This window comes from Condylura cristata, unplaced genomic scaffold, assembly GCF_000260355.1.
Source record: "Condylura cristata isolate star-nosed mole 26May11 unplaced genomic scaffold, ConCri1.0 scaffold00057, whole genome shotgun sequence".
NCBI lineage: Eukaryota > Metazoa > Chordata > Mammalia > Eulipotyphla > Talpidae > Condylura > Condylura cristata.
The window spans coordinates 119,261-146,731 of NW_004567158.1; the positions used below are offsets into that span (position 1 = coordinate 119,261).

General features: G+C 65.6%; 2 protein-coding genes across 4 annotated transcripts in view; one reads left to right on the forward strand and one right to left on the reverse strand.

Annotated features, from left to right (window-relative positions):
* HAUS7 (HAUS augmin-like complex, subunit 7) overlaps positions 1–2,417 on the reverse strand; it is a 46,653-nt gene extending 44,236 nt beyond the window's left edge. The window contains exons 1-2 of the mRNA XM_012734459.1: positions 2,285–2,417; positions 108–157 (exon numbers count right to left, since the gene is read on the reverse strand). Coding sequence (XP_012589913.1) covers positions 108–157; positions 2,285–2,417 — 183 coding nt within the window. The remainder of the gene's footprint in view (positions 1–107; positions 158–2,284) is intronic.
* Positions 1–27,471, forward strand: part of ATP2B3 (ATPase, Ca++ transporting, plasma membrane 3) — a 48,425-nt gene that overhangs the window by 610 nt on the left and 20,344 nt on the right. For all 3 annotated transcript variants that reach the window (XM_012734487.1, XM_004695209.2, XM_012734485.1), the window contains exons 2-12: positions 14,746–15,073; positions 18,770–18,967; positions 19,066–19,323; positions 19,639–19,764; positions 20,088–20,213; positions 22,248–22,289; positions 23,122–23,286; positions 23,472–23,686; positions 24,058–24,300; positions 24,496–24,734; positions 26,496–26,730. In XM_012734487.1, the coding sequence (XP_012589941.1) occupies positions 14,866–15,073; positions 18,770–18,967; positions 19,066–19,323; positions 19,639–19,764; positions 20,088–20,213; positions 22,248–22,289; positions 23,122–23,286; positions 23,472–23,686; positions 24,058–24,300; positions 24,496–24,734; positions 26,496–26,730 (2,055 nt within the window). In that variant the 5' untranslated portion in view covers positions 14,746–14,865. The remainder of the gene's footprint in view (positions 1–14,745; positions 15,074–18,769; positions 18,968–19,065; positions 19,324–19,638; positions 19,765–20,087; positions 20,214–22,247; positions 22,290–23,121; positions 23,287–23,471; positions 23,687–24,057; positions 24,301–24,495; positions 24,735–26,495; positions 26,731–27,471) is intronic.

Below are 27,471 nucleotides of genomic sequence, written 5' to 3' on the forward strand. Positions count from 1 at the left end.
CCGCCCCCGCGCGCCCAGCTGCCCCCGCCCGCCAACCCTTCCACCACGGGGCGCTGGGCCACCCTCGCTCGACCCACTCCTCCTCCCTCCTGGAGCAGTCTCCTCACCTGTGTGACCTTGGCCAGATGGCTGCTCCTGGGGGCCTCAGTTTTCTGACCTGTTTAGGATTCTGGAACGCAGCCGGCTTCTGCTTCCTCTCCCAAACGAGGGGGCCCTGGTGCCCGTCCAGGCAGCCCTGTTCTCCCCTAGACCTGGCTGTGCTCTCTGGGGGCCTCCATAGCAACAGGGTCTGTCAGCCCAGGAGCCCAGGAATGGTGGCAGGACTGGAAAGCCCGGCATGGGCTGCTGAGGGCTTGGGAGCCAGCCTGGGTTGGCACTCACTCCCTAGAGGGGCACAGGGCCGGCCTCCTTCACCCAGATGCTGGACGCTCGCCAGGCTGGGCTGGGGGAATGGGGTCACTAGGGATTGCAAAGATGCGGCTGCCACGCATCTGACCAAAGTTGGTCCCCGCTAGCCACAGAGGTCAGTCTAGCCCGACCTCAGCCAACAGTCTGCCCTGCTCCTGCAAGGACTGGGCTGCCAGCATGAGAGGCATCTGCCGCTCGCGCCCTCCAGCTCTGCGCCCTCAGCCCTGCCCTCACCCCATGGGCCTGGGAGCGTCCTGAGGCGGGCAGCGGGCTCAAGCTGCACTGGCTGCCCCATGCCCGGCACAAGCCTGGCTCAGAGGGGGCACAGCCACGACCTTGAGCTCCCGAATCTGCAGAATCACCTGTGAGGGCAGCCAGGCCTGGGTTTGCCCCACTGTTCCAGTGGGGCCATTGAGGCCCTGAGGGGGAGGGATTTGGCCCTTCTTTGACTGGACAGGCAAAGGGCTGGACACCCCCAAAGGCCTGGCAGGGGGAAGGCGCCTCCCACATAGGGGTGCAGTTTGGACCCTTTCCTGGACCCTTCTAGTCCCAGGGTCCGTGCTATGCTGAAAGCTTTCCACGGCTCCTTTCACAGCCCAGGGAACCAAGGCCACGTGGCTTGTGATGGGAGCTGGTGGGTTCCTGGCCGCAGCCTGGCAGGGGGTGCTAAGGCGGAGCCAGACCCTGAGGACTGAGGCAGCCTGAAGAGGCAGAATGGGTGGGCCCAGGCCGTGGGGCAGCGGCTAACCCTGCTGCCTCCCGAGGAGGTGAGGGCCAAGGACACAGCTCATCTTGATCTCACCAACCTGGTCTGTGCCCAGCACTGCCAGGTGGTTGGAGTGAAATGCTGGCGACCTGGCACAGAAGTGGGGGGATGGGAGAGGGGAGTGTGGAAAGGGGCTCAGCACAGAGCCAGGAGAAAAGCCAGCCCTGTGAGGCAGGAAGCCCCGGGGCTGAGAGCTGCTGCAGGGAGGGACCAAGAGGGTGTGGGGGCCCAGGGCCATGAGAGCCCTCGGGCTCTAGGCCTAGTGGTCTTTGTGACCTTGCTCCAGGCCCCAGAGAGTGGGGTGGGCTCGGCACACACCCCTGCCATTTCAGGGTGCGAGCTGGAGCTTGGAGGTTGAATCGTTTGCAAGCCAGAGATCCGGAAGAGGCTGGCCTGAGTCAGGAAGTGCTCCCCACCCAGGACATCTCCCAGCACTGGGCGGCCGCAGAGGATGCTAGGATGCCGGGGTCAGCTGCACCCCGCCCCCAGGCCTGTGCGGCTTTTAGAGAGGTGCCCTGGCATTCCTGTGGCCAAGCTGCCTGCACCCTGTACCCCTGGGGCTCCTGAGAGCTGGGCTTCAGCCGAGACTCTTGAAGTCGGCGCCTAGGTGAGCTGTGCTCGTCGGCCTCCTGTCGACTTGAGTGATGCTTGGCTCTTGAACCGATGGCTGCTGTCTTTGTCAGAGGTACTAGCGCAGGAAATAATACCAGCCATGACCATGGGGGCGGTGATGGCGCTCGTCTGTGTGTCCTGTGCCAGTCACCCTTCCAAGTCGCCCGCAGACATCCCCTCGCTTCCTTGAACAATACCCAGGTGAAGCAAGGCCCATCACTGTGCCCACTTGCGAGGCCAGAGAAGTCAAGCAACTTGCCTGAGGTCACACAGCCAGCAGGGTAACGCCCGTCCTGGGACGCAGCCGTGCGGCGCCCGCGCCCGGCCCATGCCGTATCCTGATCCCTGTGTCTCTAGAAGTCTGTGCCAAACTCGGCAGCAAGGAGCGCTCACGAGGGCACTCCTGGCCCTGAGAAGAGCCCCGGGGCCCCCCTGCCCACCGAGAGACAGACAAACATGGAGTTACATCGCTCTGAAGCAAATGGAGGACAGACTTACTTCTCAGTAAGTCTCGGCCTGCCCCGTCCAGGTGCCACAAAGGGGTGCCGTGGGTCAGTGGCATCTTGCGAGGGTCGCCCAAGGCTGAGGGGAAGCCGAGTGCAGGGGAGGCCCGGGAGCCGCACAGGCGCATGTCTCACTGGGCCCAGCAGGGTCTGGCTGTGACTTTGCTCGCCACGGCAGGCCGGGAGCTGGAAGGCTCAGATGTCTCCTCCCCGACCCCTTCACTTTCCAGAAGGCCGCCTCTGGTGGCTGCTCCTGCTGCCCCCGCTGTGGCCTAGCTGCCAGAGGCCAGGCCGAGCGGTGTCCGGCTGGATAGCCCTCCCCTGCCTGAGCACCTTCTGCTGGGTGCTCCGGCTGGAGGGGGGCCGGAGAGCGGCCGGGGCTGGCTGTCCCACTGAGGACCCCTGGCCGGGCACCCACGCCGCACAACATTGGGAAGGGGGCAGGCCAAGGTCACGTGACCACGTGGGTGGCGAAGGCCGAGCCAGAAGGCCAGGTGGAAGGACGGGGTGGAGTTTCTCCTGACTCTGCCTGCTGCCTGGAGCCCGGCAGCTGTCTGGAGACTTGGGCCCAGTGGAGAGTGGCCGCTCGGGAGCAGTGCGCGCCCTGGGGCACCGTCTGAAGAGTCTGCGCTGGTGTACTTGTGCTGGGGCTGTGTCCTTGGGTCTGGCCTGCGGCAGTGTCCGCTTCTACAGCTTCTGGGCATGCTTGGTAGGCAGGACGGTGCTCTCGCTCGTCCCGCCACTGCACCAGCAACAAGCCGGGGCCCGACAGCCACCTGTGCAGAAGGCTCTGTCATCAGGGCTCTTGGAGAGCCGGGGCAGGCCCCGGTCATCACCCATTGCAAGGCCACGTTGCTCCTGGAAAGAAAGCGGTAGATGGGCCCGAGGCGCCAGCCCTCACCCCAGGCTAGGGAGCAGCACTGGTGCCTAGTGGGCAAGGGCAGCCAGAGGGGAGAAAGGCAAGGGAGTCCTGCTTCTGAAAGCAGTGTCCCCCATAACCCCCCTCTCCAGGGTCAGGCCCCCAGGCTCTACACAGGCAAGCGAGGCGCTCGGCTCTTTGCTTTTTCTTTTAAACAACATTTGTGTCTTTCCACTTAAAAGGAATGCCCTTACCATGCGTGCTCATTATAGAACTTTCTGGAGTAGAGGGCGCAGGCGCCCCCTGCACACGCTCGCAGCCTTTGGGGCCAGTCTCGCTCGGCAGCCACAGTTGCGGCTGCTCCAGGTGCTCTAGGGTCACCGCCTCCTGCTACACAGGACGTTTTCTGGGCTAAATCCCTCCCTAAGGACGCTTTTCAAAGTGGGCGTGGTTTCAACTTGTGAAGATATGAACGGAGTGGCGCTGAGTGTGGACAGCGAGTGGCTGAACAACACTGTCTGAAGCGGTGGTAACTCACTTAATTATTTGGCTATTTGCGGAGCTCTCCAAGGGCGAGGGCCCCGCCCAGCCTGCCCCAGCCCCTCCAGCCACAAGGTTATCCCAGAGGGCTTTCTCAGCGCTGGGCTGGGCTGGGCGGCTCCTGCAGCCTCCCGGCTCCCGCTGCAGCTCCGGCACTAGGCCCAAACCACTGCACGAGTATCTGCTTGAGTTCCCACTTCTCTCACTGCCGCTGGCTCTCTTGTGCATTTATCCCAACTCCACGCGTGCAATGCAGTGACCGGTAGCGTGCGTCATGCCAGCAACTGTGCAGCCTCTTCTTTGCCTTTCCATTTTGTTCATGCAAATGGTAAAGACTTCCTAACTCACAAATGTTGCCCGTTGCTTATTAGTTTATAAAACCCGCTCCAGAAAGCTGAGAGCATCCGTCTCTGGCCTGCTTGTGTGCGCTTGCGCTTTGACAATGGCTAACTGACTCTTTCGTCCAAGTGGGGTGAACTGTTTCTGCAGTGGGTCGCAGACTAAATCTCTGCCCGTTCTGGGTCACCCCATCTCTGTGCCAACTTGTATCCTACACGTGAAGTGGCTGCCAGATTTGGGCCCTGGGGCCATAATTTGCTGAACCCTGTTTAATCCAGAGGAAATGCGTCTGGGGGCACAGCAGGAGGTGAGGTCTAGGGCTAGATCTTTGCCTGCTTGCTAGCCCAGTCTCCCCGCCGCCTTCATGGAATCATTTGCGCTCCCTGGGACGCGTTCACACCGGCACAGTGCCGTGTTTCCAGCCGCTGCGCCCTGGCCCTGGGCTGCCCTGGCCCCCATGCCACCGGGCCCCCCTTGCTCCTTCGCCTCCATCTTTTCATATGTGGCCTAGAGGTGCCGGCTTTGGGTCTTAGAGCAAAACTCAGTCCTTTGTGCTGAAGACCAGCCTCAGCCGAGGTAGTGAGGGTCTCCCGCAGGAAAGGGCAGCGTTGGCGCAGGTGAGAGAGAGAAAAGGAGAAAAGATGAGGTAGAAAAATGAGGGGACGCGGACACCTGTTCAGGGTGAGAGCAGCTTCTGCCGACTATTTATATGCCACAAGCAAGCGGTGTGTGCAGAAAGCTTAACAATCATCACGTTTTTCTTAAAGACAGCTCGGGACTCTTTGATCTCACGGAGACTGTGATATTCATACACAAGATGTTCCTATAGTGACCAGTCAGTAATAAACAAATATTCCCATGGCGATCCGTCATCAAACAAAGCATCCTACAGTGATCAGTTATCAAACCAAATATTCCTATGGGGGTCGGTTATCGATAAACAAAATGTTTCCATGGTGATCAGTCAGCTGTGACAACGTGAGCAATCATCCTGTTCATTTCTCAGTGAACACACACCCTGAAGGTGCAGGGTCTAATGTCCAGGAACTGGGAGTCAGAAAACACCAGCGCCGAGTGCACCGGCGTTTCCCTGCCCTTAGGGAAAAACCCCTTTTTTGACCTACAAAAGGAGCTTCTATTAGTCACCATTTCTCTAACTCTTTTGTCAGCCTGCTCTCTCTAACACAAGAACTAGGGGAAAGTTTCTTTATGGTCACTGATTCTTATCCTATTAACCTAAAGACCTTTCTGTGCGAAAAGAGGTCGGCGCGGCGTGAAAGTTAAAGAGCAGGAAAACTTATTACTTATAACTCTACTACTTGAAACAAAACTGTGTTACCTAAAACTGTAGGTCTTTCGTTGGGGGCTGGGCAGGAGATGATGGCAGCCTTTGCTTCCCAGAATTCTTGGGCGGGACCTGTCTCTCGTGACTGTGGGGCCTAGATTTGTGCCCGCCCCCTCAGCAGGGGAATATGAATTATCTTACAACGTGCGTGCCGTTCTGTGTGCGGTGCTACCGTTATCGAACCAATCAATCCAATCAAGTAATGATTGATTTGATATTGAATGTATATTTGGACAATCGCTATGCTTCTTGGGAACGGCCAACAACAAACGAAAAGAGCCCAGCGGGAACCAGCTGTGGAATCACCTGACTTGTCAGGATCCCCCGCGTCAGGACCTTGTCCTACAACGCGGCCAGCGTGGCTCTTGCCACCTTTGCTCTTTTCAATTGCTCCTTCCGCCAGTCCCCTTCAGGGCTCCCCCCAAAGCAAGCACGCGCCTCTGGGCCTTCTCAGCGCTCAGCGCAGGGGCTGCTCCCTCCGTGGGCAGGGCAGGCGTGCTCGGTCAGCGGCTCTCCAGGGTGAGGCAAGCCGACAGAGTGGGCAGGATGGCCCCAGGAGGGGAAGGCCAGGACAGAGTGACAGCTGAGGAGCTAGGAAGGGCCAGCCGTGTGGGGTCGCCCTTGGCCGCCTCCACTTGGGCTGCTGTGGCCCTCAGAAGATGGGGTGCTGGTCCCCAGTTTTGCTGGGCGTCTGCCCCAATGCACCCCGGTTGAAGCTTGTCCGAGTGAGCCGCTTGCTCCCGCCTGGCCCAGGACCGGCACCCATGCTGGCCCGTCCCAACTCTCGGGGCTCTTACCTGTGGCACCTGGACACTGCCCCCGAGTCTGGGACACTCCCCAGGATGCGGGATAGCCGGGCACAAAGCTGCAAGGCAGGTGCCACCACCGTGGGGCACCAGACAAGCTGAGAGTGGGGGCCTCTCCTGGGGCAGCCCCTGCTTCTGCTCCCAGGAGGGCCCTGGGTCACCTGCCGCCGCGGGTGTGGGGGGATCTCACCTCCATTCCTATAGGCCTTGACTCCTGAGGCCCTCCGGGCTGGGAGGAACACACAAGCCCAGCGCGCCTGGCCTCCCGAGGTGCTGGGGCCCCTGGGTGCTGCCCGTCAGCCTGATGGGCCTCGATGTGGGCCAGCTGGTGGTGGGGGCCGAGACACGGTTTCGTTGCTGCGGTCACGGTGCCCTCCTACTTCTCCAGGCCGCCCCCGGGCCTGCAGGCTTGGTCATGTCCCCTGCGGGGCTGGGATATGCCGGACTCGTTCCGAGCTCCTCTATCAAAGCAGTCTTCCTGGCCTGGCGGCATACAAGCCGGAATCCAGGTGGCTCGCAGCCACCTTTAGGCCCCACGGTCTTGGCCAGTTGGAGTCAGTAAGGTGCACAGCTGGCCCCGCAGCTGGCCCACCTGAGCCTGGACTGCAGGCTTCTGGGCTGGTTCTCTGGGCTACGCCCCTTGGCCGGCACCTTCAGCAGTGCGCGTCCCTCCACTGTCAGCCAGGAGGAGGGTCCAGCCACTTCTTATCAGGCCCACAGAAGGGCAGCGACCTCGAGGCCCGCTTCCTGGCCCTCCATCACCCCCGCCTCTCGGGCCGACCATCAGCCCTTCCGCACGTTGGCTCCAGGCTCGGGCTCCGGGAGGTCCACAGGAGCCCAGGCTGGGGCCTGAGGCAGGCACGTCGCAGGGCCCCGCTTTACTGGAAAGCGCGTCTCCTTCCCTGCTGGCCCCTCAGTCTCCTGATCTTGGCACTCTGAGTTCCCACCTCAGCCTGTTCTCCAGGGGCCTTAGCCTGTGTCCAGAAAGCAGGCCCCTCCCCAGTAGGCCTCATGACGGCCCCCAGGCGCCTCTCTGCAGGGCGCACGCGTGTCACCCTGGGCTTGCAGCGCCGCTCGGCCTCCAGCTGCCAGTAATTTCCTTAATTACCTGTTAGGGCCCTGGCTGCTTCCGGTGGCTTGAGGCTGGCTGGGGATTGGCAGCTGGCGGCAGCGGGCAGTGTGTTATCACAGGCAGAACTGAAGAGACTGGGGGACGGACTGGGCCGTGGCACCCTTGGTTCTGACCATGTGCTGCCCAGCTGTGAGACCTGGAGACCCACGGCCTCCTGGGGGCCTATCTGGTACTTTCTGCACCTACCTCAGACTCAGATTTCCTGCCTAGTCTTTTGTGGGCTAGAGGCAGGCCCCAGAGGCCGGCCAGGGCACCTCTGCCACCCCTGAGCCACAGGCCAGCCGCGCCGCGCCCCGCCCACACTGGCCGGGCTCTGCGGCAGCCACTCCCTGCAGCTCACGCTAATTGGGTCGTTGGCATCCTTGTGCTCCTGCCCATCACTTCCGGGCTCCCTGCTCCTCGCTCCTTGCTCTCTCACATGCTGCTTCGCAGTTCTTGCCTTCTCTGGCAGGAGACAAACGACTCCCATAATGATACCTGAAGACCCCAGCCAGAAAGAGGCTTCCCACTTCGCTGAGGGGCAAGGGGCGCCCAGGGCTGTGAGGGCTGTGTGGGTCATGGACTTCCCTCCAGGAGGGAAGTCGGTTCCTGGGGTGTCGGCTGCCCCAAGACCTGAGGTGTGTGGGTGTGGGGCTGGCTGGCTTGCTGCGGGGCCTGGAAGCACCCTACAACCGCTGGAGTCGGGCTCTGGCCAAGAGGAGTGTCCGGAGCGCGCCGGTGGGGCCTGGTTCCAGCTGGTGCTCTGGGGTCTGGCTGGGCTCAGCGCTCAGCGCTTCAGGGTAGGCAGAGCGCGGCCGCGAGGCCAGACAACCAGCCTCAACTTGGGCCCGGAGCAGCTCTCGTGGGCAGGAAGAAACCGACGGAAAAGCTGCGTGGCCCAAGCAGCCTCCCGGGTCCGCGCATAGCAGACTGACCTCAGGGCTCATGGCCCCCAGTAAGGAGGAGGAACCCAGCTTGCTGGACTCAGAAGTGGAGACCAGACAGGCTGGACTCGGATGTCTGGGGCTGATGGGGGCTGACTCCCTGTCCACTCACTTGGCTGGGCCCCTTAGTAGGCTTTAATCACGTGTCCATTGCTTTTCTGGGGCTTTCTGGGCTGAGGGGCAATGGAGAAGTCCCTGGAGACCAACCACCTGAGTTCCTTGCGGGCTGTGCCCGTGCGTGGGAGCCCCTCCTTTGGTGCAGCTGGCGCTGCCGGGCCAGGCTGCCACGCGTGCGCCCCGGTCTCACCCATGGCTCTGTCCTCTGCCTTGGCTGGACTTCATGGGACAGTGGCAACTAACGTTGGTGAGAGGGGTCCTGCTGTGGAGAGCCACAGGTCCTGGGGGTCTCGTGGAAGTGTCATGACACTTCAGATGGCCTCTGGGGTCTCCCACAACCAGGGCTGACTTTGGGCCCAGAACGAAAACAGACGTTATTTGGAGAGACAGAGATAGAGAGACATTGGCTTCTTTCTCACAGGATAGTTTACCTCGGCAGCCCACACTGGCGTGGCAACTGCTTGGACGTGAGGGCTGGGCGCCGCTGGTCTGCCAAGGTGCGCGCTCCTGTGCCAAGTGGCGCCAGATAGCCGCTCCTGCTCCTGTCTCCACGGCGGCATTCCAGTCAGCAGGAGCGAGCGTGGGAGGGAGGGTGCTAGCCAAGGGCAGCGAAGTGTGACTCTGGCCTGCTCCTGGGCAGTCACGTGCTCATACGCAGGTGCACTGCTTTCGGGGATACAGCCATTCCCTGGACGACTACACCTAGCTAACAATTAAACCACGCTGGGGAAGGGGGAGCCCCACTGGGGCTGTCCAGCCGCTGCCACGACCCCGAGGCTCTGTTCTACCTCCTCAAGCCGTGTCCCAAGAATAGAACCTGCCGCCTGGAGGCCTGGCTTTCTGCAAGTGTCCTGGCCGTCCCTCCTGGGACATGGTGAGGTCAGGGTGGGGCGTGCATGGAGCGAGGGCCGGGGCCTCGGGCTGCCCCTTCTAAGCAGCAGGACACAGCACTGACAGGGGCCACTGGCCAGCCTCGCCCAGTCCTCTTTCTGCCCCTTGATGATGCAGCCCCCAGCGAGGCAGGACGGGGCAGCGAGCAAGCAAGGCCAGGGGCTGCCTAGGGAGCGTTCTTGGGTTTCTGTTTCAGGGGTGTCCTGAAAAGTTGCGTCCCCCTGGCGGAAGCTCACCACTCCAGTGTGGCCACTGTCCACCTCCTAGGACGGGCAAAGGGCGGCGGAGCCACCTTGGGCTTTCACCGTCGCGGGCAAGCACATGTGGCACCACACGGGCCTGTGTGCCAGGAGGCAGCGCCGGCTCGGGGCACGAATCGTGCCCAGGGCCCCACCCTCACCTGTGCCCCCACGGGCGCCAGCTCCCCGGTCCCCACAGCCCAGGTCTCATGCTGGATGTGCCTGTGGCCACTGGTTGCGGTCACTCGGCCCGTGTCCCTGGGTGCCCCCAGATGTGGGGTGTCGGAAGCCCCCTCCTTTGCAGGGCTGAGGAAACGCCGGCGCTGGGGGCCTCGTGCTCCGGTAGCCCCGTCGCCCACGGGCCCTCCAGCTACAGTGCGTCACGCCGCTGTGAGCCTGGGCTGTACCTCCAGTGCTCTGGGGGCCCCGCGTGGGTAACCACACACCGCGCCCTTGGGGAGCCGCATGCTGCTCCCGCCGCCCTGCTTGGCACTTGGTTTAGCTGCAGCATTCCGGGCCCTCCCTGCGCTGCGAGGACCGCGCCGAGGCGTGGCAGCAACTCACGGCAAAGCTCTGCTGCATTTCAGCCTGGAGGAGAGGACCTGTGGGTGTCCCCTGCACATGGACTGAAGACCCGGGCGCGAGCCCGCAGCAGTGACTCTCGATGCCCAGTCTCTGTGCCTTCCGGGAATCTGGACTCCTGCTTCTCCAGGTTCCAGACTTTTCCATGGCTACAGTCTCATTAGCAAAGACTTGGGCTGCCTGTCTCTCTGTTGGCCCAGCTGGCGGGAACCCCCATGGGGGCCTGCCAAAGCCCCCAGTGGGCCCCTGAGGTGCCACCCCAGGGCGGGGTGGTGGGTGTGTGGGAGTTAGAGGTGCTTGCCCTCTTCTGCTGTTGCAGTGTTTGCCCAGCGCTGTTCCCAGTGCTGAAGCCACTGGCAGCGCACAGACTGTGCCAAGAGCAGGGAGGAGCGCGGGGGGCCTGCCCCTTTAAATCTGCGTTCTCCCCTTGGTTTCCCATCCTCCTTCCTCCCTCAGCAGCTGGCGGGCTGGCCAGAGCTGCAGTGACGCGCCGGTGAAATATTGATGAGGCGGTTCTCTGCGTCCGCCTCCCCTCCCTGCTGAACGAGGCCTCATGGGAAGCACTTTGCCTACCATCCGGTGGCCCAGGCCGAGGGCAGGGGCCTCACGGCAGGAAGAGGGCCTGGACCCAGACGGGGCATGGGAAGCCCGGGCTAGGGAGAACCGCCTATACCTGCCGCAGAGGGGCCCAGGCCCAGGGCAAGGCAGGTTCGCTGCTCAGGTGGTGGCTGTTCCTGGGCCGCCCCGCCTGCCCCGTGCCGTACACCAGCACCCCGGTCCCACCTGCAGTGTGCAGGTGACTGACCCCAGCGCACGCCCAGGGGGCTGCGACGGGGCTGCTCGCTCGCTCTCTCACTCATGGGGCGCGCTGGCTGAGTGCTGGTCCTGCAGGAGGGCAGAAGGCAGGCCCTTTCTCTCAGCCTGCTGCACCCGAAGGAGGGCAGTGCCTGGTACTTGGCACTCCCTCTGGCTTCAGGCCTGGCATCCTGGGCCTGACAGAAGCCCCGGGGTGCAGAGCTTGGCCCTTTCCCGCCCATGTGGCCCCTGGACTCTCACGGGGATGCAGCTGGGGGTGCTCTGCTCTCAGGCCGGAGGGCTCCTGGTTTCTCAGGTGCCAGCCAGGACCCACGCATGCCAGCGCTGGAGCCCGCCGTGGTGTTTGTGCACTGAATTCTAGCGCACAGCAGCTCTGCCTGGGCGCAGTGAGGGGATTTGCCCTCTACCGAGGGGAGGCTGGCGGCCCCACCGGGAGCTGGCAGAATGGAGAGAGGGCTAGGCCTGCTGGGAGGGAGAAGGCTCCCTGCTGGACCGAGGCACCCTCAGGAACAGGGAAGGCAGAGCTGGAGGTTCTGGGAAAAGGCAGGAAACTGGGGCCTGGGGTCACTGCACTTCCCCGCGCCTCCATTTACCTGTCTGGACAGAAGACGTCTCCTTGTCCCCACACGGTTGGTGAGCGTGCATCTGGGGTGAGACTCAGGCCGGGGAGCCTGCAACCAGAGGTGCCCTACGTCATCAGGAAGTTCCTTCCTTCCTGGAGGGTCCTGGACCTGGAGACGGCGCCGGAAGGGAGCCGAGGGGGCAGCCAGGCAGATTAAGTCAGAGGTACTCAGGAGGCCGTTTAGCGGAGGTCAGGCGAAGGAGGCTCCTGGCGTTCTAGTCAGGTGGGCTTAAGTCATTGGGCGGGTGCTCAAGGACCACTTCAGGGAAGGTTCTAGAAAGCATTCAGGCAACAGGCTTGAAGCTGGGTCACCCCGGCAGCCCTGTGGCGGCAGGTTTCTGAGAGTCGCAAAGCAGGTCCATGCTCTGTGAGATGTAGCCAATGCAACTGCGCCAATGAAGTTCTGAGATGAAAGGCTTGAGGAATGGCACGTGCCTGCCCTCTTGGTGCTGACAGACCGTTCTAGACAGGCAGCCAAGGTGGGAACGCTTCGGGCAGGCCTGCAGAAGCAAGAGGCCGCTGGCCTCATGTGGACCGAAGAGGCCGTTGCACCGCTGTCGCTTGAGATAACCCTTGATTTCACGGTGGCTCCTGTCTGTCCAGTCGACGGAGTGAAGGAGACAAGGGGGGCCGACTTCAGCACAGTGTCAGTTTCGGGGCTCGTCGGAGCTGGGGCACAGATCCCCTCCACCCTGACAGTGGTCTGCTGCCCATGCCCAGAGCCCACCCTTGCTCGCGGGGACGTGACCGCCTCCCCAGGCTCCCAGCCCTTCCTTGGCCGGCCCTCCCAGCAACTCCAGTGTCGCACCTGCACCAGACCCAGCGGCAGCAAAGGCCCCGCCCAGATGCTGGCATGTCACGGACCGCGAGGCCCGCAGCTGGGAGGCAGCTTGGCAGCAGACTTTCTGGAGAACACTCCGAATCCATGGGATGCCACCACTGGAGAGGGCACGATGCGTGGGCTCACGGGTACACAGTATAGGGTGAGGCCCTGCGCTTGCTGGGAACGGGCGCTGGGGCAGGCCCAGCCCGGATCGTAGAAACACCTTTCTGGCAGCCGGTACAGCTTGGCCACAGCAACCGTGCCTGAAGCAGAGGAGGAGGTAGCGAAGAGCAGGGTGGGACGAGCCATCTGGGTGGAGGGGACCTCTGAGGTAGTAGCTGGGACGTGGGACGGGCGGGGAGTGGGGGGGCAGCCGGGGCAGGGCCCGGGGCCCACTGAGCGCCGTCTGAGGCTGAGGACCCGCTCCCTCCAGCACGCTGCGGCGGGAGCATGCAGGAGTTGGGCTTCATCCGTCACGCCCTGAAGCCTGCCAGTGCCGCTGGCTCCTTTCACCGAAACCGGGTCTGGAGAGACCCAGTCTTTCACGTGGGAGGTCCCCAGGCATCACGACGGGACCTGCAGGCACCCACTGACCTCTGGGGCCTGCGGCAGATACGGAGGGTCTGGGGGGCCGGCGATGGCTGCAGACTGCAGACGCCGCGCAGGGGTGGAGGGGCAAGAAGTGCAGCGTGGGGCAGCCTCAAAGCTGCCTTCGGCTTCCAGTGCTTCCTGAGCCGCCGTGGCCCATGGCTCCGCCTGGTCACCCGGCCAGCGCGTTAGCGAGCTGTGGGGAGGGGTTTGGGGGTGCATCACAGGGCACTCGCAGGAGCCCTCCTGATCCCCTTCCCCAACCTTGGGGCTCGCCCCCGGTCCTTGCCTGCTTGTGCCCCTTCCTGAGGCCTCTCCGACCACCTCCCCAGCTGCACCCCAGGCCTCCCAGGTGGTTTGGCGCACACCCACCACCGGCACCTGTCAGGTAGATGCTCTGCCAGACGGCGAGTGGAAGCCAGCCGGCTGCTTGGCTCCCGCGCGTCTGGCAGTGAAGGCCGCTCCATGTGGAGCGTGCCTAGGGACTGGGCAGTGAGATTCCCACACTGGGCACTGCACCCCTGAGGAAGGCCGCTTTCCCGAGGGCCTCGCCGAAGCCACTGTTCTCAGCACGGATGCTCTTCTGCGGACACTTGGCCGGTGTCCTGGGCCTCCCCGAGCTGGGCCCGGGGGCCGGGCCCCGTGGTGCCGCGACTGCGGCCCCGCCCCAGGCTGTGCTCTCCAGAGGGCAGGCGGTCTCTTGGCCCTGGACTGTACATATGCACTGATGGCTCCAGACCAGAAGCCAGGGCAGTGGCCAAGTTGGGCTTCCCAGAGAAGTCTCCCCAGAGGCGAGGGCCTCGCACCTGAGTAGGTCCTGTGGTCAGGCCTCTGCTGGTGTGAGGGTCAGTGATACGTGCACTGCCATGGGCCCGGAGTGAACACTTAGCCCGCTGCCTGTTCTATGTGGGCTGGCGAGGGTGCAGGGAACAGCAGCGCAAGGTTGGGGCCCTGCCCGAGCAGGCGGCCCAGGAGACCCCCAGGAGCTTCGTGCCAGGCCCTGTACATGCCGTGGGAGGTGCCTCGGCAGGTGGGAGTGGGGGCCGGCGGGTCACCCGCACGAAGAGGTGAGGGAACCCAGCCCAGCTGCTCTGCCACCCGGGGCCAGAGCCCACCGCCAGCGTGCTTCCGCTGTCCCCCAGCGCCCTCTGTCCCCTCCACCCTGCCCACCCCCGGCCTGTGCCTCCCTCTTTCCCGCCTTGCCGGCCCTCTCCCTCCTGTCTCGGCCTGTGTCCTCCCCTCCCCAGGCTTTCTCCCGCTCGCCTGGCCATGGGGTACCCTCGGGGCAGCAGAGACACTGTGGCCTGCGTGTTGACCTGGTGTGCAGCTGACCCTGCCCGTGGCTTGGCCTGCGTCCTGGACCCCCACGCCGCTCCAGGCCTGAAGCCCCTGGGGCCGGCCGCCCAAAGACAGCTGATGGTCGGCCCGAGAGGCGGGGGTGATGGAGGGCCAGGAAGCGAGCACAGCGCCTGCGGGGCCCGCAGCCAGCAGGCCAGACCGGGGCCCGCAGGCCCGAAGCGGGCAGGCGCGTGGGCACTGGGCCAGAGCACCTGCCCGCCGCGGCGCTCACTTCGGCGCGGGCTCCCGAGACTCGGGGCCACTCGGAGCTGCCCTCGCGGCTGTGCCGCCCGCGCTGACACCCTGCCCGCCCTGGGGAGCCTAGAGCTGGGGCGCTCTCAGTGGGCGGGGCTGGGCATGGCCTACAGGTGGCCCCAGCTGGGCGGTGACTGTGGTCAGTGAGTCAAGGCCAGCCTGAGGACAGGTTGACAGAGAAGCTGCTAGAAGAGCAGACTTCAATCTCGCTTCCACTGTGCCCCTGGCTTCTTCTCCCCAGGTGTCTGCACTGGGCGGTTGCCCCTCTCCCACCACAGCGGCACCCGGGCTGGGCGCTGGGCCTCGGGTGGCCACCTGCCCCGCACTGAGGCTGAACCAGCGACAGAGCCCAGGAGGCAGGATGGGCGACATGGCCAACAGCTCCATCGAGTTTCGCCCCAAGGCTCAGCCGCAGCGGGAGGCCCCCCTTGCCGGCGGCTTTGGGTGCACGCTGGCCGAGCTGCGCTCCCTCATGGAGCTCCGAGGGGCTGAGGCGCTGCAGAAAGTCCAGGAAGCCTATGGGGACGTCGGCGGGCTCTGCAGGAGGCTGAGAACCTCGCCCACGGAGGGTAAGTCAGCAGCGGCCCGGCCGCCTGGCCTCGCCCCCCCGGGGACCCTCCCGCGGTCTGCAGTCTCTGCAGAAGGCGGCCGCGCCCCGCCGCCGCTCTGGCCACCGCGCAGCTCTCCCTGAGGGACTCTCAACCCTGAGCACGGTCCTCCGAGGTGGCCGCTCACCCTGGAGCAAGCGCTGCGAGCAGTGAGGAGCGTGGCCCTTGGGCAGTCTGCACACGCCACAGCTGTCATGGCGCCGTGTCCCACCTCTTCTTTGGACTAAGCACAAATGGAGGAGCAGAGAGAGGGCCCTCTGAAGCTTTTCTCAGAAGAGGAGGGAGGGATGGTCCCTGCCCTGTGTTGGGGCTCCCTCTGTCCAGGAAGAGGAAGAAGGGGCACACTGGGCAGGGAGGCCCAGCAGACAGCGGTCTCTCCCTGGGAGGGGGTGGCCTGGGATTGACGGGGCACAGGCGACCCACATCGGGACGGAGGCCGAGCCTGAGGCACGCTGCGCTGGGCTCAGGAGGAGTGCTGCGGGGGTGGGGTGCTCCGGAGGCCTCCGCGGGGCCTACTGCATGCCAGCCTGGGACACAGTCCCCGGTGGGGCTCCCCAGGCGCTCACCCCGGGCCCAGGAGCGGGCCCGTTGCGTGTGCGGCCAGCCCCTCCCTCACAGGACTGCTGGGCCTGACCCATTCTGTGGCCAGGCCGCTCCCAGCCTGTGCTGTTTCTCTCGTGGCCCCTGGCTCCGCCTGGGCTCCTGCGGCACCCCTGTTCCCCAGAGCCGGGGCCCTGGCTGAGCCCCATCTGCCTGCCAGGGGCATGTGGGCTGCGTGAGGGAGACAGCCCACCCAGGAGGCCACTGGCCTGAGGGCGGGGAGACCGTGCCCACCAGCCAGGTGTGGAACCCTGGCAAAGTGGGGGACCTCCCCAGCCATCCCGGCACTCCAGAGCGAGCACCCGCCTGGCCGGCATGTCAGCCGGGAAGATGGCTGGGCAAAGGCTGCCTGCACCCCGCTCACCCACCCACGGGCTCGGGGCGGCTGGGGTGCAGGGCCGTCTAGCTGCAAGCACGCTGGCTCCTGGATGAAAGGAAGCAGATGGGCTTGAGCCGGTAGCGCTTTCCTGCCCGTCAGGACTTGTTAAATCTTTAAAATGTCAAGGCCCCTGGGAAGCTGCCCGATTCCGCCTCTGGGCTCGCCTGCTGCCTGTGGAGGGACCCAGGACAAAGGCAGGTGTCCAGGGGGTAGCCCGCCCGCCTCCGTACGGTTGGCCAGGCCTGGTCTGCACCCCAAAGAATGAGGACAGCCCGGCTACCCCTCCCCTGGCCGACCTGGGAGCCTTGAACTGCGGCCACCAGCAGAGGACGGTGGCCCCCACGTGTGCACTCGGACCCCAAGTTCTCGCCCAGGCCCTTATCCCGCTCAGACACAAGCCTGAGCTTGCAGGAGGGACAGCTGAGGTGTGGCCCAGGCTCCATGCAACCCCTGGGCAAGGCGGGCAGGCTGTGGGGTGCCAGCAGGGCGGCGCTGTGGAGCCGGCGTGGAGGCCGGGGGTGTTGGGGAGGGCTCATCTTGGCCGCCAGCACAGTTACAGGCTCGACCCCTGCAGAGATCCAAGAGGCACCCGTGAGCCCAGGGCCTGCATCTGAGGCCGAGCACCGCGGCAGGCTGCCTGCGGCTCCAGGCCCATGCCTGCCCGCCTGCCTCCTTGCAGTCACGGGAGGGGGTGGATTAACCGGGGCTGCACCACGGGGTCCTAATCCAATTCTGGTGGCATCTGGCCTCTGCGTTGGGCAGGGCGCCCATCGGTGTCCATGCCAACCATCCAGCCCCTGCCCCCCACAGCCTGCACATAGCCCCTCGGGGCCTGTGGGCCAGCACCGGGGCTGCAGCTGCCCTCTGCCCCGGGAGTGGCGGCCAGCAGCTGCCGGAGCCCAGCCTGCAGGTCTCCCAGGGCGGGAGGAGCTCCTGCAGCATTAAGGGAGAGGCCGGGGAGGGGGGTGGGAGGGAGAGGCAGGCAGAGGCCTCCCGAGCAAGGGTACCCGGGGTCAGCTTCCCCTGGGGAGAATGGGGCCAGGCGGCTGCCGCCTGTGGGCTGCAGTCAGGTGCCGGCGTCTGTCTGGGCTGAGCGGTGGCCTCCATCCTCCCTGGAGGCTCCAGGTCAATGCTTTTCCCACGGGTGGGCTGGTGGGGACCCTGAGTGCCAGCCCCCCCCCCATGCTCACCCCTTGGCTGGGCCCCTGCCCGTAGGAGGGAGGCCCCGAGCTTCTCCCAGACGCCCAACTGGGGCATGCAGCCTCTAGAAACTTGAGCTGAGGTAGGGCCACGTTTGTTGAGGCCAGCAGGAGAAGGACAGGGACAGCTGCAGCTCTTCTGGGGAGAGGACAGCGTGTGGTCACCGCCTGGCGCGAGACTAGGCCACGGCTGTCCTGTGCACACCCCCATTCAGCCCTTCCACCTCAGCTCTTTCCCCACCCAGCGCAGCCCACTGCCCACCCAATTCCTTCTCCACGCTTGTCACCTTCTTGTCGCCCAGCCGTCGGGGGAGAGGGGACTAAATCTTGTGTCTTTCCTCAAACATGCTGTGAAGACCCCACGGTGGTCTGCAGGGCTGGGAGCTGCAAGGCGCGGTCTGTCCACTAGGTGTCAGGGTGAAGCCGGGCACCCGAGGGGCAGGAAGAGAGAAAGGGGAACAGTGGTACCACAGGGGCTGTGGTGGGATGAGCCTGGACGGCCGATGGGCCTGCAGGGAAGCAGTACTGAGGGCTCAAGGCTGGGCCAGCTGTGGCCTTGGGAAATGTGGCCAAGTGGGTGTCTGGGCTAGAAAGGCCGGTGGCCTGAAGGTGCCAGTGCCACATGGAAGCTTCTGGCACCTATAGAGCCGGGCAGACCCCATTTGTGTATTGATTCCGTGGCCACTCAGGCCTGGCCACATCCCTCCCAGCTCTCCAACAGCGGTTTGTTCAGGGTGTGGGGGCTTCCCAGGTCCCTGGGGCCCCTGTAGGCAGGCTCCTCCCAGCTGGCCTTGGCCTGGCACAGTGGCTGTGGGTATCATTCAAGTTGCCATGTACATGCCCAGAACTGCACAGCCCCAGCCCCCCTGCACCCTGCCCCCCCGCAGGGCAGGGGGGATTTCAGGAAGGGGACAGCTGTCTGCAGCAGGTGGCCCTGAGGGCACGGGCTGGGGTCCTCCGGGGACCTCCTGGGTGCCACAGGTGCCAGGCCCTTGCTGGACAGCGAGGGCAACACTGAGCCGGTCCCTGGGCTGCTGGGGTCCATCTGCCCTCCCCCAGGTCCTGACACCGCATGGGCCTCTGGGCCGCTGGATGTCTGCGAGGTGCCGGTCACCCTCACCAGGGGTCAGAGGGTGGGCAGCGCGGGGACGCACAGGCCCAGGGCCCTTACCCGCCCCAGGTTCAGCTTCCTCGGCTGGAACCTGGTGGGGACGGGATGAGCACCTCTGGCCCTTTACAACCTCGCGGGGTTCAGCTACCTGGGCCCACCTGGCAGTGGGACACTCACTCACCCGCACTCCATCTGCGGGGTGGCACCCGGCCCTGCCCACACTGCACATCACGCCAGCACACCCGCCTTTCACATTCCCAGGGGGTGGGAGCCGCGAGGGCATGGCCGCACGGTATCGTGGGAGTCAGGCCGCGGGCCGCCGGGCAGCGCGCTGGCCACCTCTGTGCCCTCCGTCTGGCGCCACGCAGGTCTGGCAGACAACGCGGACGACTTGGAGAAGCGCAGGCAGGTCTACGGGCAGAACTTCATCCCCCCCAAGCAGCCCAAGACGTTCCTGCAGCTGGTGTGGGAGGCGCTGCAGGACGTGACCCTCATCATCCTGGAGGTGGCCGCCATCGTGTCCTTGGGGCTTTCTTTCTACGCGCCGCCCGGGGACGAGAGTGAAGGTGCGTGCGACGGGCCTGGCGGGCGGGGCAGTGGCGCCTGAGCGGCGGCCGTGACGTGGCTTCCCTGCCCTCTGCCCTTCCGGCTGTCCTCGGCGCAGCGTGCGGGAATGTGTCGGCCGGCGCCGAAGATGAGGGGGAGGCGGAGGCTGGCTGGATCGAGGGCGCCGCCATCCTCCTCTCCGTCATCTGCGTGGTCCTGGTCACGGCCTTCAACGACTGGAGCAAGGAGAAGCAGTTCCGGGGCCTGCAGAGCCGCATCGAGCAGGAGCAGAAGTTCACGGTCACCCGCAGCGGGCAGCTCCTGCAGGTCCCTGTGGCCGCGCTGGTCGTGGGGGACATCGCACAGGTCAAGTATGGTGCGTGTGTGGTGGCCGTCTCCGGCAGGACAGTGGGCCAGCAGCGTGGCGGGGGGCGGGGCTTGCCTGGGCGCCTGCGCAGGCCTTTCTCAACTGGCCACGGACCTGCGGGCCAGCGGCTGCAGGCAGCACTCGAGTCGCCGTGCAGATGCTCACCCACCGCTGCGGCTGCCAGCTCGGAGCACAGGGCCCGCGGCAGGCAGCGATGGGCCGATGGGGGAGGGGCGGAGGGAGAGGCTCGAGGGTGTCCTGCCTGGGCAGGGGCGGGCGCGGCTGCCCGAGCCCGCCTGCACTCTGGCTGCCCCACCGCCCCAGGGGACCTGCTGCCGGCCGACGGGGTGCTGATCCAGGGCAACGACCTGAAGATCGACGAGAGCTCCCTGACCGGAGAGTCCGACCACGTGCGCAAGTCAGCGGACAAGGACCCCATGCTGCTGTCTGGTGAGGGCCCCGCACCCCGCCTCCCTGCCACTGGGGCAGCTGCTGGGAGTGGCGCTCGCCACAGGGAGCACTGGTCCTTCCCAGCTCCAAGGGCCCCCTCTCTCCACCGGGAGCCCTAGAAATGGGGCCGGCTCTGGGCCAGTGAGCATGTGCTCGTCCCCAACCCGCACGGTGCAGAAAAGCCGGTGGGGGCGGCGTGCCCTCCCAGGGGTTCTTCGTTAACCCACCTCGTCCCAGGGACAAAGGGCCCGTGAGAGGGCAGGTTGGGCAGGGAGTGCCTGATGGGCAACCTCCCCGCCTCGGTCCTTGGGTCGCTGTACCAGGCACTCATGTCATGGAGGGTTCCGGAAGGATGGTGGTGACGGCTGTTGGCGTGAACTCCCAGACAGGCATCATCTTCACCTTGCTCGGAGCCGGCGGAGAAGAGGAGGAGAAGAAGGAGAAGAAAGGTAACAGGTTGGGGGCGGTGCCGGGGGTGGGAGGCTGCCCTGCCCCCACTCCTCTCATGGTTCCTTCCGGGAGCCCTTCCCCTAGGCTCTCTGCCCCGAGCTGCCGGTCAGGAGACCCCGGTTGTGCTCCAGGAAACTGGCCCAGGCCTGCAGGCTTACTGCCGTGCGTGTCGCCGGTGCCAGGGACAGGCTCAGGGAGACAGGGGCAGGTCACCCTGACGTGGGGGCTGCTGCTGGGGCCTCATGCCCACCATGGGGCTGTTCGGCCCCCTGGGGAGGCCCTGAGGAAGTGTGAGCCCAGAAGCCAGAGACGGAGGACTCTGGGGCACGAGGGCCCAAGGGGTGCCCAGGAGAGCAAGCTGAGTGCCGTGGCCCTCATGCCAAGGGAGGCAGTGCCAGGGGCCTTCGGAGAGCCCTGCTCTACAGCCGCGCAGGCGCCCTGGCACCCGGCTGGCCTCTGCTGCCTTCTGCAGCCCCAAGCCTGAGGGCGCCCTTCCCACTCAGCACCTGCGCCTTGGCCCCGCTGCCAGTTTGGGGCGCCGCTCACGACTCGTCCTCTGAGCTGCGTTTGTGCTCAGACCTCTCCTGCAGCCACACCAGCGTTGTCTAGCAGCACGCTTCACCTCAGGCTCCAGCTGGGCCCAGCTGGCAGTGTGTGTGAGAACTCATGGCCTGCGCCCGGCCCGAGCTAACGCGGCACTATGCAGGGTAGCTGTCGCTGGCCTGGTGTCTGTCCGTCAAGGCCACTGGCGTGGGCAGCCTGGCCCCAGAACACAGGGACAGCTCAGTGAGGAAGTAAGTGTCCCACGTGCAGGGCCGCCGCCTGCTGCGAGCCGGTCTCCGGCCGCCTCCTGGCCTCCCTGTGCGGCTACGCCTCCTCCTGCCGCTAGGCGCCGGCTGCCCACAGGGAGCTTGCTGTGCCCACAGGTGCGCAAGTGGGGGCCCTCACCCCGGCGGCCCCCCAGCAATAGCCCTGTGTTCGGCCTGACTGGGTCTCGCCCGCCTGGTCACCCGTCACAAAACTTGCCGCCCCACGTTCCTGTCCCAGTCTCTGCTCTACTCCAGCACCCCCGCTTGAGCTCCTTAGAAGCAGGAGCCCTTCCGGCAGCCCCGGCCAGGGCCCCCTCCTCACCCTCACTGCCCCCCGCCCCCTCCTGGTGTTTGCCTTTGGCCTTGGCTCCGTGTCACGCTCCTTTGGGGGTGCCCTCCTTCCTCCTCTGTTCCAGTGGCCTCCCCTGGCCTCCCTCAGGACTATCCTCTGAGACTCCTGGACACTGAATTGCCGCCATGCTTCTGCCCCGGAGTCTCCATCCCCACTAAACTCCACCTGCACCTCCACAGAATTGCTGCGTAGGAAGGGCAGACCCAGGTGTCACCCGACGCCAGAGGGGCCTCTCCCCCTCCCTGGGGCCCCACGCACCCCCACTGCCTGGGAGCTACCGGGCACAGTGATCATGGACCCCTGGCAACCTGAGCTGCGGGTGGGCTGACAGGCCAGCCCACGGCTCCCCCTGCTGCGGCGGATGGGGCAGGGCGGCTGCGGCCCTGGGAGATGGCCCCAGCCGCTGGCCCGCCCACGAGCCCTGCGGCAGCAAAGCAGGAGGTCGAGGGTGTGCCTGCTGGACCCCGGGCCCGCCCGCCCACCTGCCGGGGTGTCCCGGACCCCCAGAGCCGCCCTCCTTCCTGGCTTTGGAAATAAGAGGGAAGCAGCACTGTTTGCCTTGACCCTGGGCAGGCCGTGCTTCCAGAAACATCTCACAGGTGGCCCAGGGTCTGTCCAGGGCTGGCTTTACAGCTGCACCGGAGGGCTGAGGGCCAGGCCAGCGGAGCGCCCGGCTGCCGGTCTTACCCAGGAGACGCAAGTGCTGCAGCAGCCTGGCTGCAGGGAGGTGGCGGGGTGCATTGCAGGAGCCTGGAGAGCGCGAGACAGAGAGGCCCTGGGGCGGCCACAGTGTCGGCCTGTGCCCCCGCCCACAGGCCTGAGTGAGGGTCAGGGCCCCGCAGGCATTCACAAGTCTTGGTCTTCTGTTGTAGGCAAGCAGCAGGACGGGGCGATGGACAGTAGCCAGACCAGAGGTAACGGGGTGCTCAGCACTCTGGGGGTAGGGGCAGAGGGGACGGGTTGCCACCAGGCCCAGCGCCCAGAGCCCAGGCGAGTGGGACGGCGACCCTTCAGGCCTAGCTGAGCTTCGGCCTTTCCCAGACCAGCTGCCCCCTTCTGGGCCTTTGAGCTGCCTGACGGCTCTTGAGGAGCAGAAGCCTGTGGCCCCTCAGCCTGGAGGCCTGGTGGGTGGCAACAGGAGAAGCAGCTGCTGGCAGCCTGAGCAGCAGTCACGCCAGGCCAAGCCCGCTGCGGCCCCCTGCAGACAGAAAGGGTGGGCAGCGCCAGTCTGAGCCCAGGGAGCCCACGGAGCTGGTCCACAGGAGGTCTCCACCCAGCAAGCTGCACCCAGGAGTGGGGGCGGTGGCGTCACACAAAGCGAGCTGGGAGGCCCCTGAGCTTGGGAGCGGGAAGACAGCGTGGGCTGGGGCAGGGCCAGCTGCATCGGTGAGCGTGCTGGGCTGTGGTGGGCAGGCGGGAGGAGGTGGTGGTTGGGGTGTGGAGGGGACTGGGTGCCACAGCTGGTGCAGCGCCAGCCGCCCTGCCTGTCTGCCCAAGACACCCTGTCTGGGCGTCACTTGTGCGAGCATCTGCCCTTGGCCCACGTGAGGCCCCAAGAGCCACGTGTGACCCGCCAGCACAGTGCTGGCCCTCAGAAGGCCAGAGTGACCCAGAGGAGGGAGGCCAGAGAGCAGAGAAAGCCCCCAAACTGTGTCCTCTCAGTGGCGTGGCAGATCTCTCCCCGGTAGTTGGCACTCCAGCTGGCACGCGGCCCTGACCTGGGCGTTGGGGGTCTTCTGTGTGCAGCTAAGAAGCAGGATGGGGCAGTTGCCATGGAAATGCAGCCCCTGAAGAGTGCGGAGGGCGGGGAGACGGAGGAGCGGGAGCGGAAGAAAGCCAGTGTGCCCAAGAAGGAGAAGTCCGTGCTACAGGGGAAGCTCACCAAGCTGGCGGTGCAGATCGGGAAGGCGGGTGAGGGCCGCGGCGCGGCGGTGCGGGGCAGGCCAGGCCGGGGCAAGGACGGTCCCCACGAGCAGGGGCCCAGCCCCCTGGCGGAAGATCTCACCTTGCTTTCCCTCTTATCTCTGCCTCGCCCCCGCCTCGCCCCTGTCTATCCCTGCCCTGCGCGGCCTCGCTGGTGGCTGGTGGCGTGGCAGGGCTGGTGATGTCCGCCATCACCGTCATCATCCTGGTCCTGTACTTTGTGATCGAGACCTTCGTCGTGGATGGCCGCGTGTGGCTGGCCGAGTGCACGCCCGTGTACGTGCAGTACTTTGTGAAGTTCTTCATCATCGGCGTCACGGTGCTGGTCGTGGCTGTCCCCGAGGGCCTGCCCCTGGCCGTCACCATCTCCTTAGCTTACTCAGTCAAGGTAACGATGGCGCCAAGGAGTGAGGAGGGAAGCGGTTGGGGTGCTTGGGAAAGGCAGGGCTTCTGAGGGCCCCACCAGTTCCCAGCACAGTCGGACGCCGGAAAGCGGACGGCCGCGGCGGGCGGACCTGAGGCTCGGCCTCTGCGGGGCAAGGGAGCGGCACAGTGGCCGACCAACTGGCCGGGGTGGGGCTTGGGCGATTGGGAGAGAGCCAGGGTGCCAGGAGGCGGGAGCTGGCAGTGGGGGCGGGGCAAAGAGGAGCGACTGAGGCAGGCGAGAGGCACTGACGGCTGCCAGCCAGCGGGGAGCGATGCCCCTCTGAGCCGTAGGCCTCCCTGCCCCCATGAGTCGGCCCCCGTCTCCCCACCCAGAAAATGATGAAGGACAACAACCTGGTCCGCCACCTGGACGCCTGCGAGACCATGGGCAACGCCACGGCCATCTGCTCGGACAAGACGGGCACGCTGACCACCAACCGCATGACCGTGGTCCAGTCGTACCTTGGGGACACACACTACAAAGAGATTCCAGCCCCCAGCGCCCTGACCCCCAAGATCCTCGACCTCCTGGTCCACGCCATCTCCATCAACAGTGCCTACACCACCAAGATTCTAGTGAGCCCGGCCTGGCGTGGGGTGGGGTGGCGGGGTGCACCCGGGCCGCCTCGGGGTGGACTCTGCGCTGCCTCGGCTCAGCCGTCCTAGCGCCGCCGCCGCGTGCGGCTTCTGCAAGCCCCCTGGCGGCTGCGGAGCCCACGGGCGCGGCGTGCAGGCAGGGGCGGGGGCCATGGTGCCTGTCGTCGCCCGCAGCCTCCGGACAAGGAAGGCGGGCTCCCGCGCCAGGTGGGCAACAAGACGGAGTGCGCGCTGCTGGGCTTCGTGCGGGACCTGCAGCGAGACTTCCAGCCGGTGCGGGAACAGGTGCCCGAGGAGCAGCTGTACAAGGTGTACACCTTCAACTCGGTGCGCAAGTCCATGAGCACGGTCATCCGCACGGATGGTGGCTTCCGCCTCTTCAGCAAGGGCGCCTCAGAGATCCTGCTGAAAAAGTGAGTGCTGCCGGCAGGCTGGGCGTGTGCGTGGCCGGGCTGCGCGCAGGGGCCGGGCTCCCTTCCCCGTCACATGGGCAGACGCCCGCGCCCCGGTCAGCAGAACTGCACTCATCTCTCTTGTGGGGTCTTCCCAGGAGCGGGTGCCCGGGTCCCCGGGGCAGTCCGTGCTGATGCTTTCAAGAAAATGTCAGATCATTTTCCGGGGTGCAGCCTGTGTCACCACCCCTCCCCATCGAGGAGGGCCCGGCTGCTTGTCCTCGGCAATGTGGAGCGTGAGGTGGGACTCGGGGCACCCTTGGGTGGCATCTTCTGGTGTGCGCCACCCCTCTTCAATCCTCCGCCGTCTCTCGCTGGCCTGCTTGTCCACTCATGCGCGTCCGCATGTCCCTTCGCTGTCCTCATCGGTATGTTGCACCCCCACCTGCTTTCTCTTGTCGCTGGGGCCTCACAGTCCAGTTGCCCGTGGTGAAGTCCACGGCCACGTCAGTAGACCCAAGGCTGTTCATCTGCCTCGTCGGGTGCTGAACTAGAGGGCGGAGGGACATAAGTGTCTCACTGAGACCCTCAGCAAAGGGCCAGTCTGCGCCCTGCCCCAGCCCCCAGGCCACGCTGGCCAGCTGTGTCGCAGCTCCTTGCACACCTGCGCCCGGGGACCCTCCTCGCAGGACACCCGGGAACCCGCACCCCAGTGCACCCCCACTCGCCCACCCTTTGGCTTTTGCACGTGCCTGCTCCCCCCCAAACCCTGCTGCCTCACCCACACGGCCAAGTGGCAGCTGGATGGGAGCCCCCCTTTCTGGGTGTCTCCTCTGGCAGGTACCAGTTTCTGCAGCTGGCCGTGCAAGCGGGGCCAGCGTCCCCAGCACCCCTGGCCTCGGTTACCATGTAGGAAGCAGCCAGCTAGAGTGGGGGCCCGTCGGCCACAGGTGAAGCCACCTGAGGTTGGGGTGCAGGCGGCTTCTGCAGCACTGCCCGACAGCAGCTCCTTGCCTTGATCACGGGACCCTTAGTCCCTGCTGCGCCGAGCCCTGCCTGGCCTCCCACCCAGTCCCTCCGAGAAGCTTCCAGCGCCAGCAGGTGTCACTCCAGCTCAGACTGTGGCTGCTGTCCTGTCAGTCACTTCCCTACCCTGCTCACAGCTGATTGACCTCGGTGTCTACTTTTCATTATTCCACAACCCCAACCCCAATGGGGCAAGAGCGATGCCCCAGCTCCCACTGAGCCCACGTGCCACTGCAGTAAGCACCGTGTCCGCCCTGGCTCCTCTGGCCACCGCCGGGGGCCTGAGCGCCCCAGACCGCCCAGCCGCACTCCAGCTCCCGGGGCTGCCGGCACAAGGCCCTCGCCCCAAGGCCTCAGAGCGTCAGTGCTTCTCCAGCGCAGGAGGCCAGAAGGGCGACATCAGCGGGTGGCCAGGACCAGCTCCCTCTGCCGCTAGGGGAGCCCTCCATGTCTCGCCTGCACCCCAGGAACCCCTGAGCAGGCGTCCCTGCCGGCACCGCCACGTGGCCACCCCCGTACCTGTGTGTCATCTTCTCTTTTCATAGGACACTGGTCGCAGGATCGGGGCCCCCCCCTCAGCCAGTGTGACCGCATCTAAAGTTTGCAGTGATCTTGTTTCTCTCCCGGGGCTCTGGGGAGAACTGCGTCATGGGGCCACTGGCCGGCCCCACACCAGCCCAGCACCCCCGTCACGCAGAAGCCCCTCTGCCGTCGTGGGGGCTCAGGCGATGCGGGTCCTCTTGTCCGCCCGCGCAGGTGCACCAGCATCTTGAACAGCAGTGGCGAGCCCCGCGGCTTCCGGCCTCGGGACAGGGACGACATGGTGAGGACGGTCATAGAGCCCATGGCCTGCGACGGGCTGCGCACCATCTGCGTCGCCTACCGCGACTTCTCGGCCGCACGGGAGCCCGACTGGGACAACGAGGGTGAGGTCGTGGGCGACCTCACCTGCATCGCGGTCGTGGGCATCGAGGACCCCGTGCGGCCTGAGGTACCGGCCCCTCGGGGCAGCGCCCAGCAGGGCCTGGACAGAAAGGCAGGAGAGCAGCCCACACCCTGCTCCCAGCTCCTGCCACCACCTGCCCCAGAACTGCAGTGTGGGGCGGAGGGCGCCCAGTCCTCAGGGCCGTGCCCCCGCGAGCAGGCCCTCGGGTGCACCTGCACCCCACTGCAAGAGAGGGACACCGACCAGGCGGCCCCCAGGAGGCCAGGTCCTTGCGAGCACTTGGCGGCGGCAGAGAGGCAGCTTGCAGGGGCTTCAGGACTGGAGCGCCTGGGCGCACGGAGCAGTGTCCCTGGCATCATTATCCAACGCCCACAACCCCAAAGCGCAAAACATGTCCCGCGGCTGGGAGCAAAGAGACGCATCACTGGGATGTGGGCTGTGGGCTCCTTTCCCGGGTCTCAGCCCTTCAGCAGGGATCACTGCGGGCTCTCAGCGTGAGGTGGGCCGTCCAGCTGGACCCCGCCCTCTTCTCGCACCCAGTCTCCTGGCTGAGCTCACAGCCCCAGGCACCCACCCCCACCCTTGGGTCCCCTAGGACGGGGCTGTCTCCCCACACTGACTCGCTCCAAGCTGGAGCTCTGCGCCTCGTCTGCACCCCCTCCCCCCAGGGCCGCCTGCACGGCCTGCGACCTCTTATCCACGCAGGGCTGATCTCCGCTGCTTCCTCCAGAGTCTCGGGGGCAGAAGCAGCGTGAGGTTCTGCTGTCCTCGCTGGGAGTGAGGAGG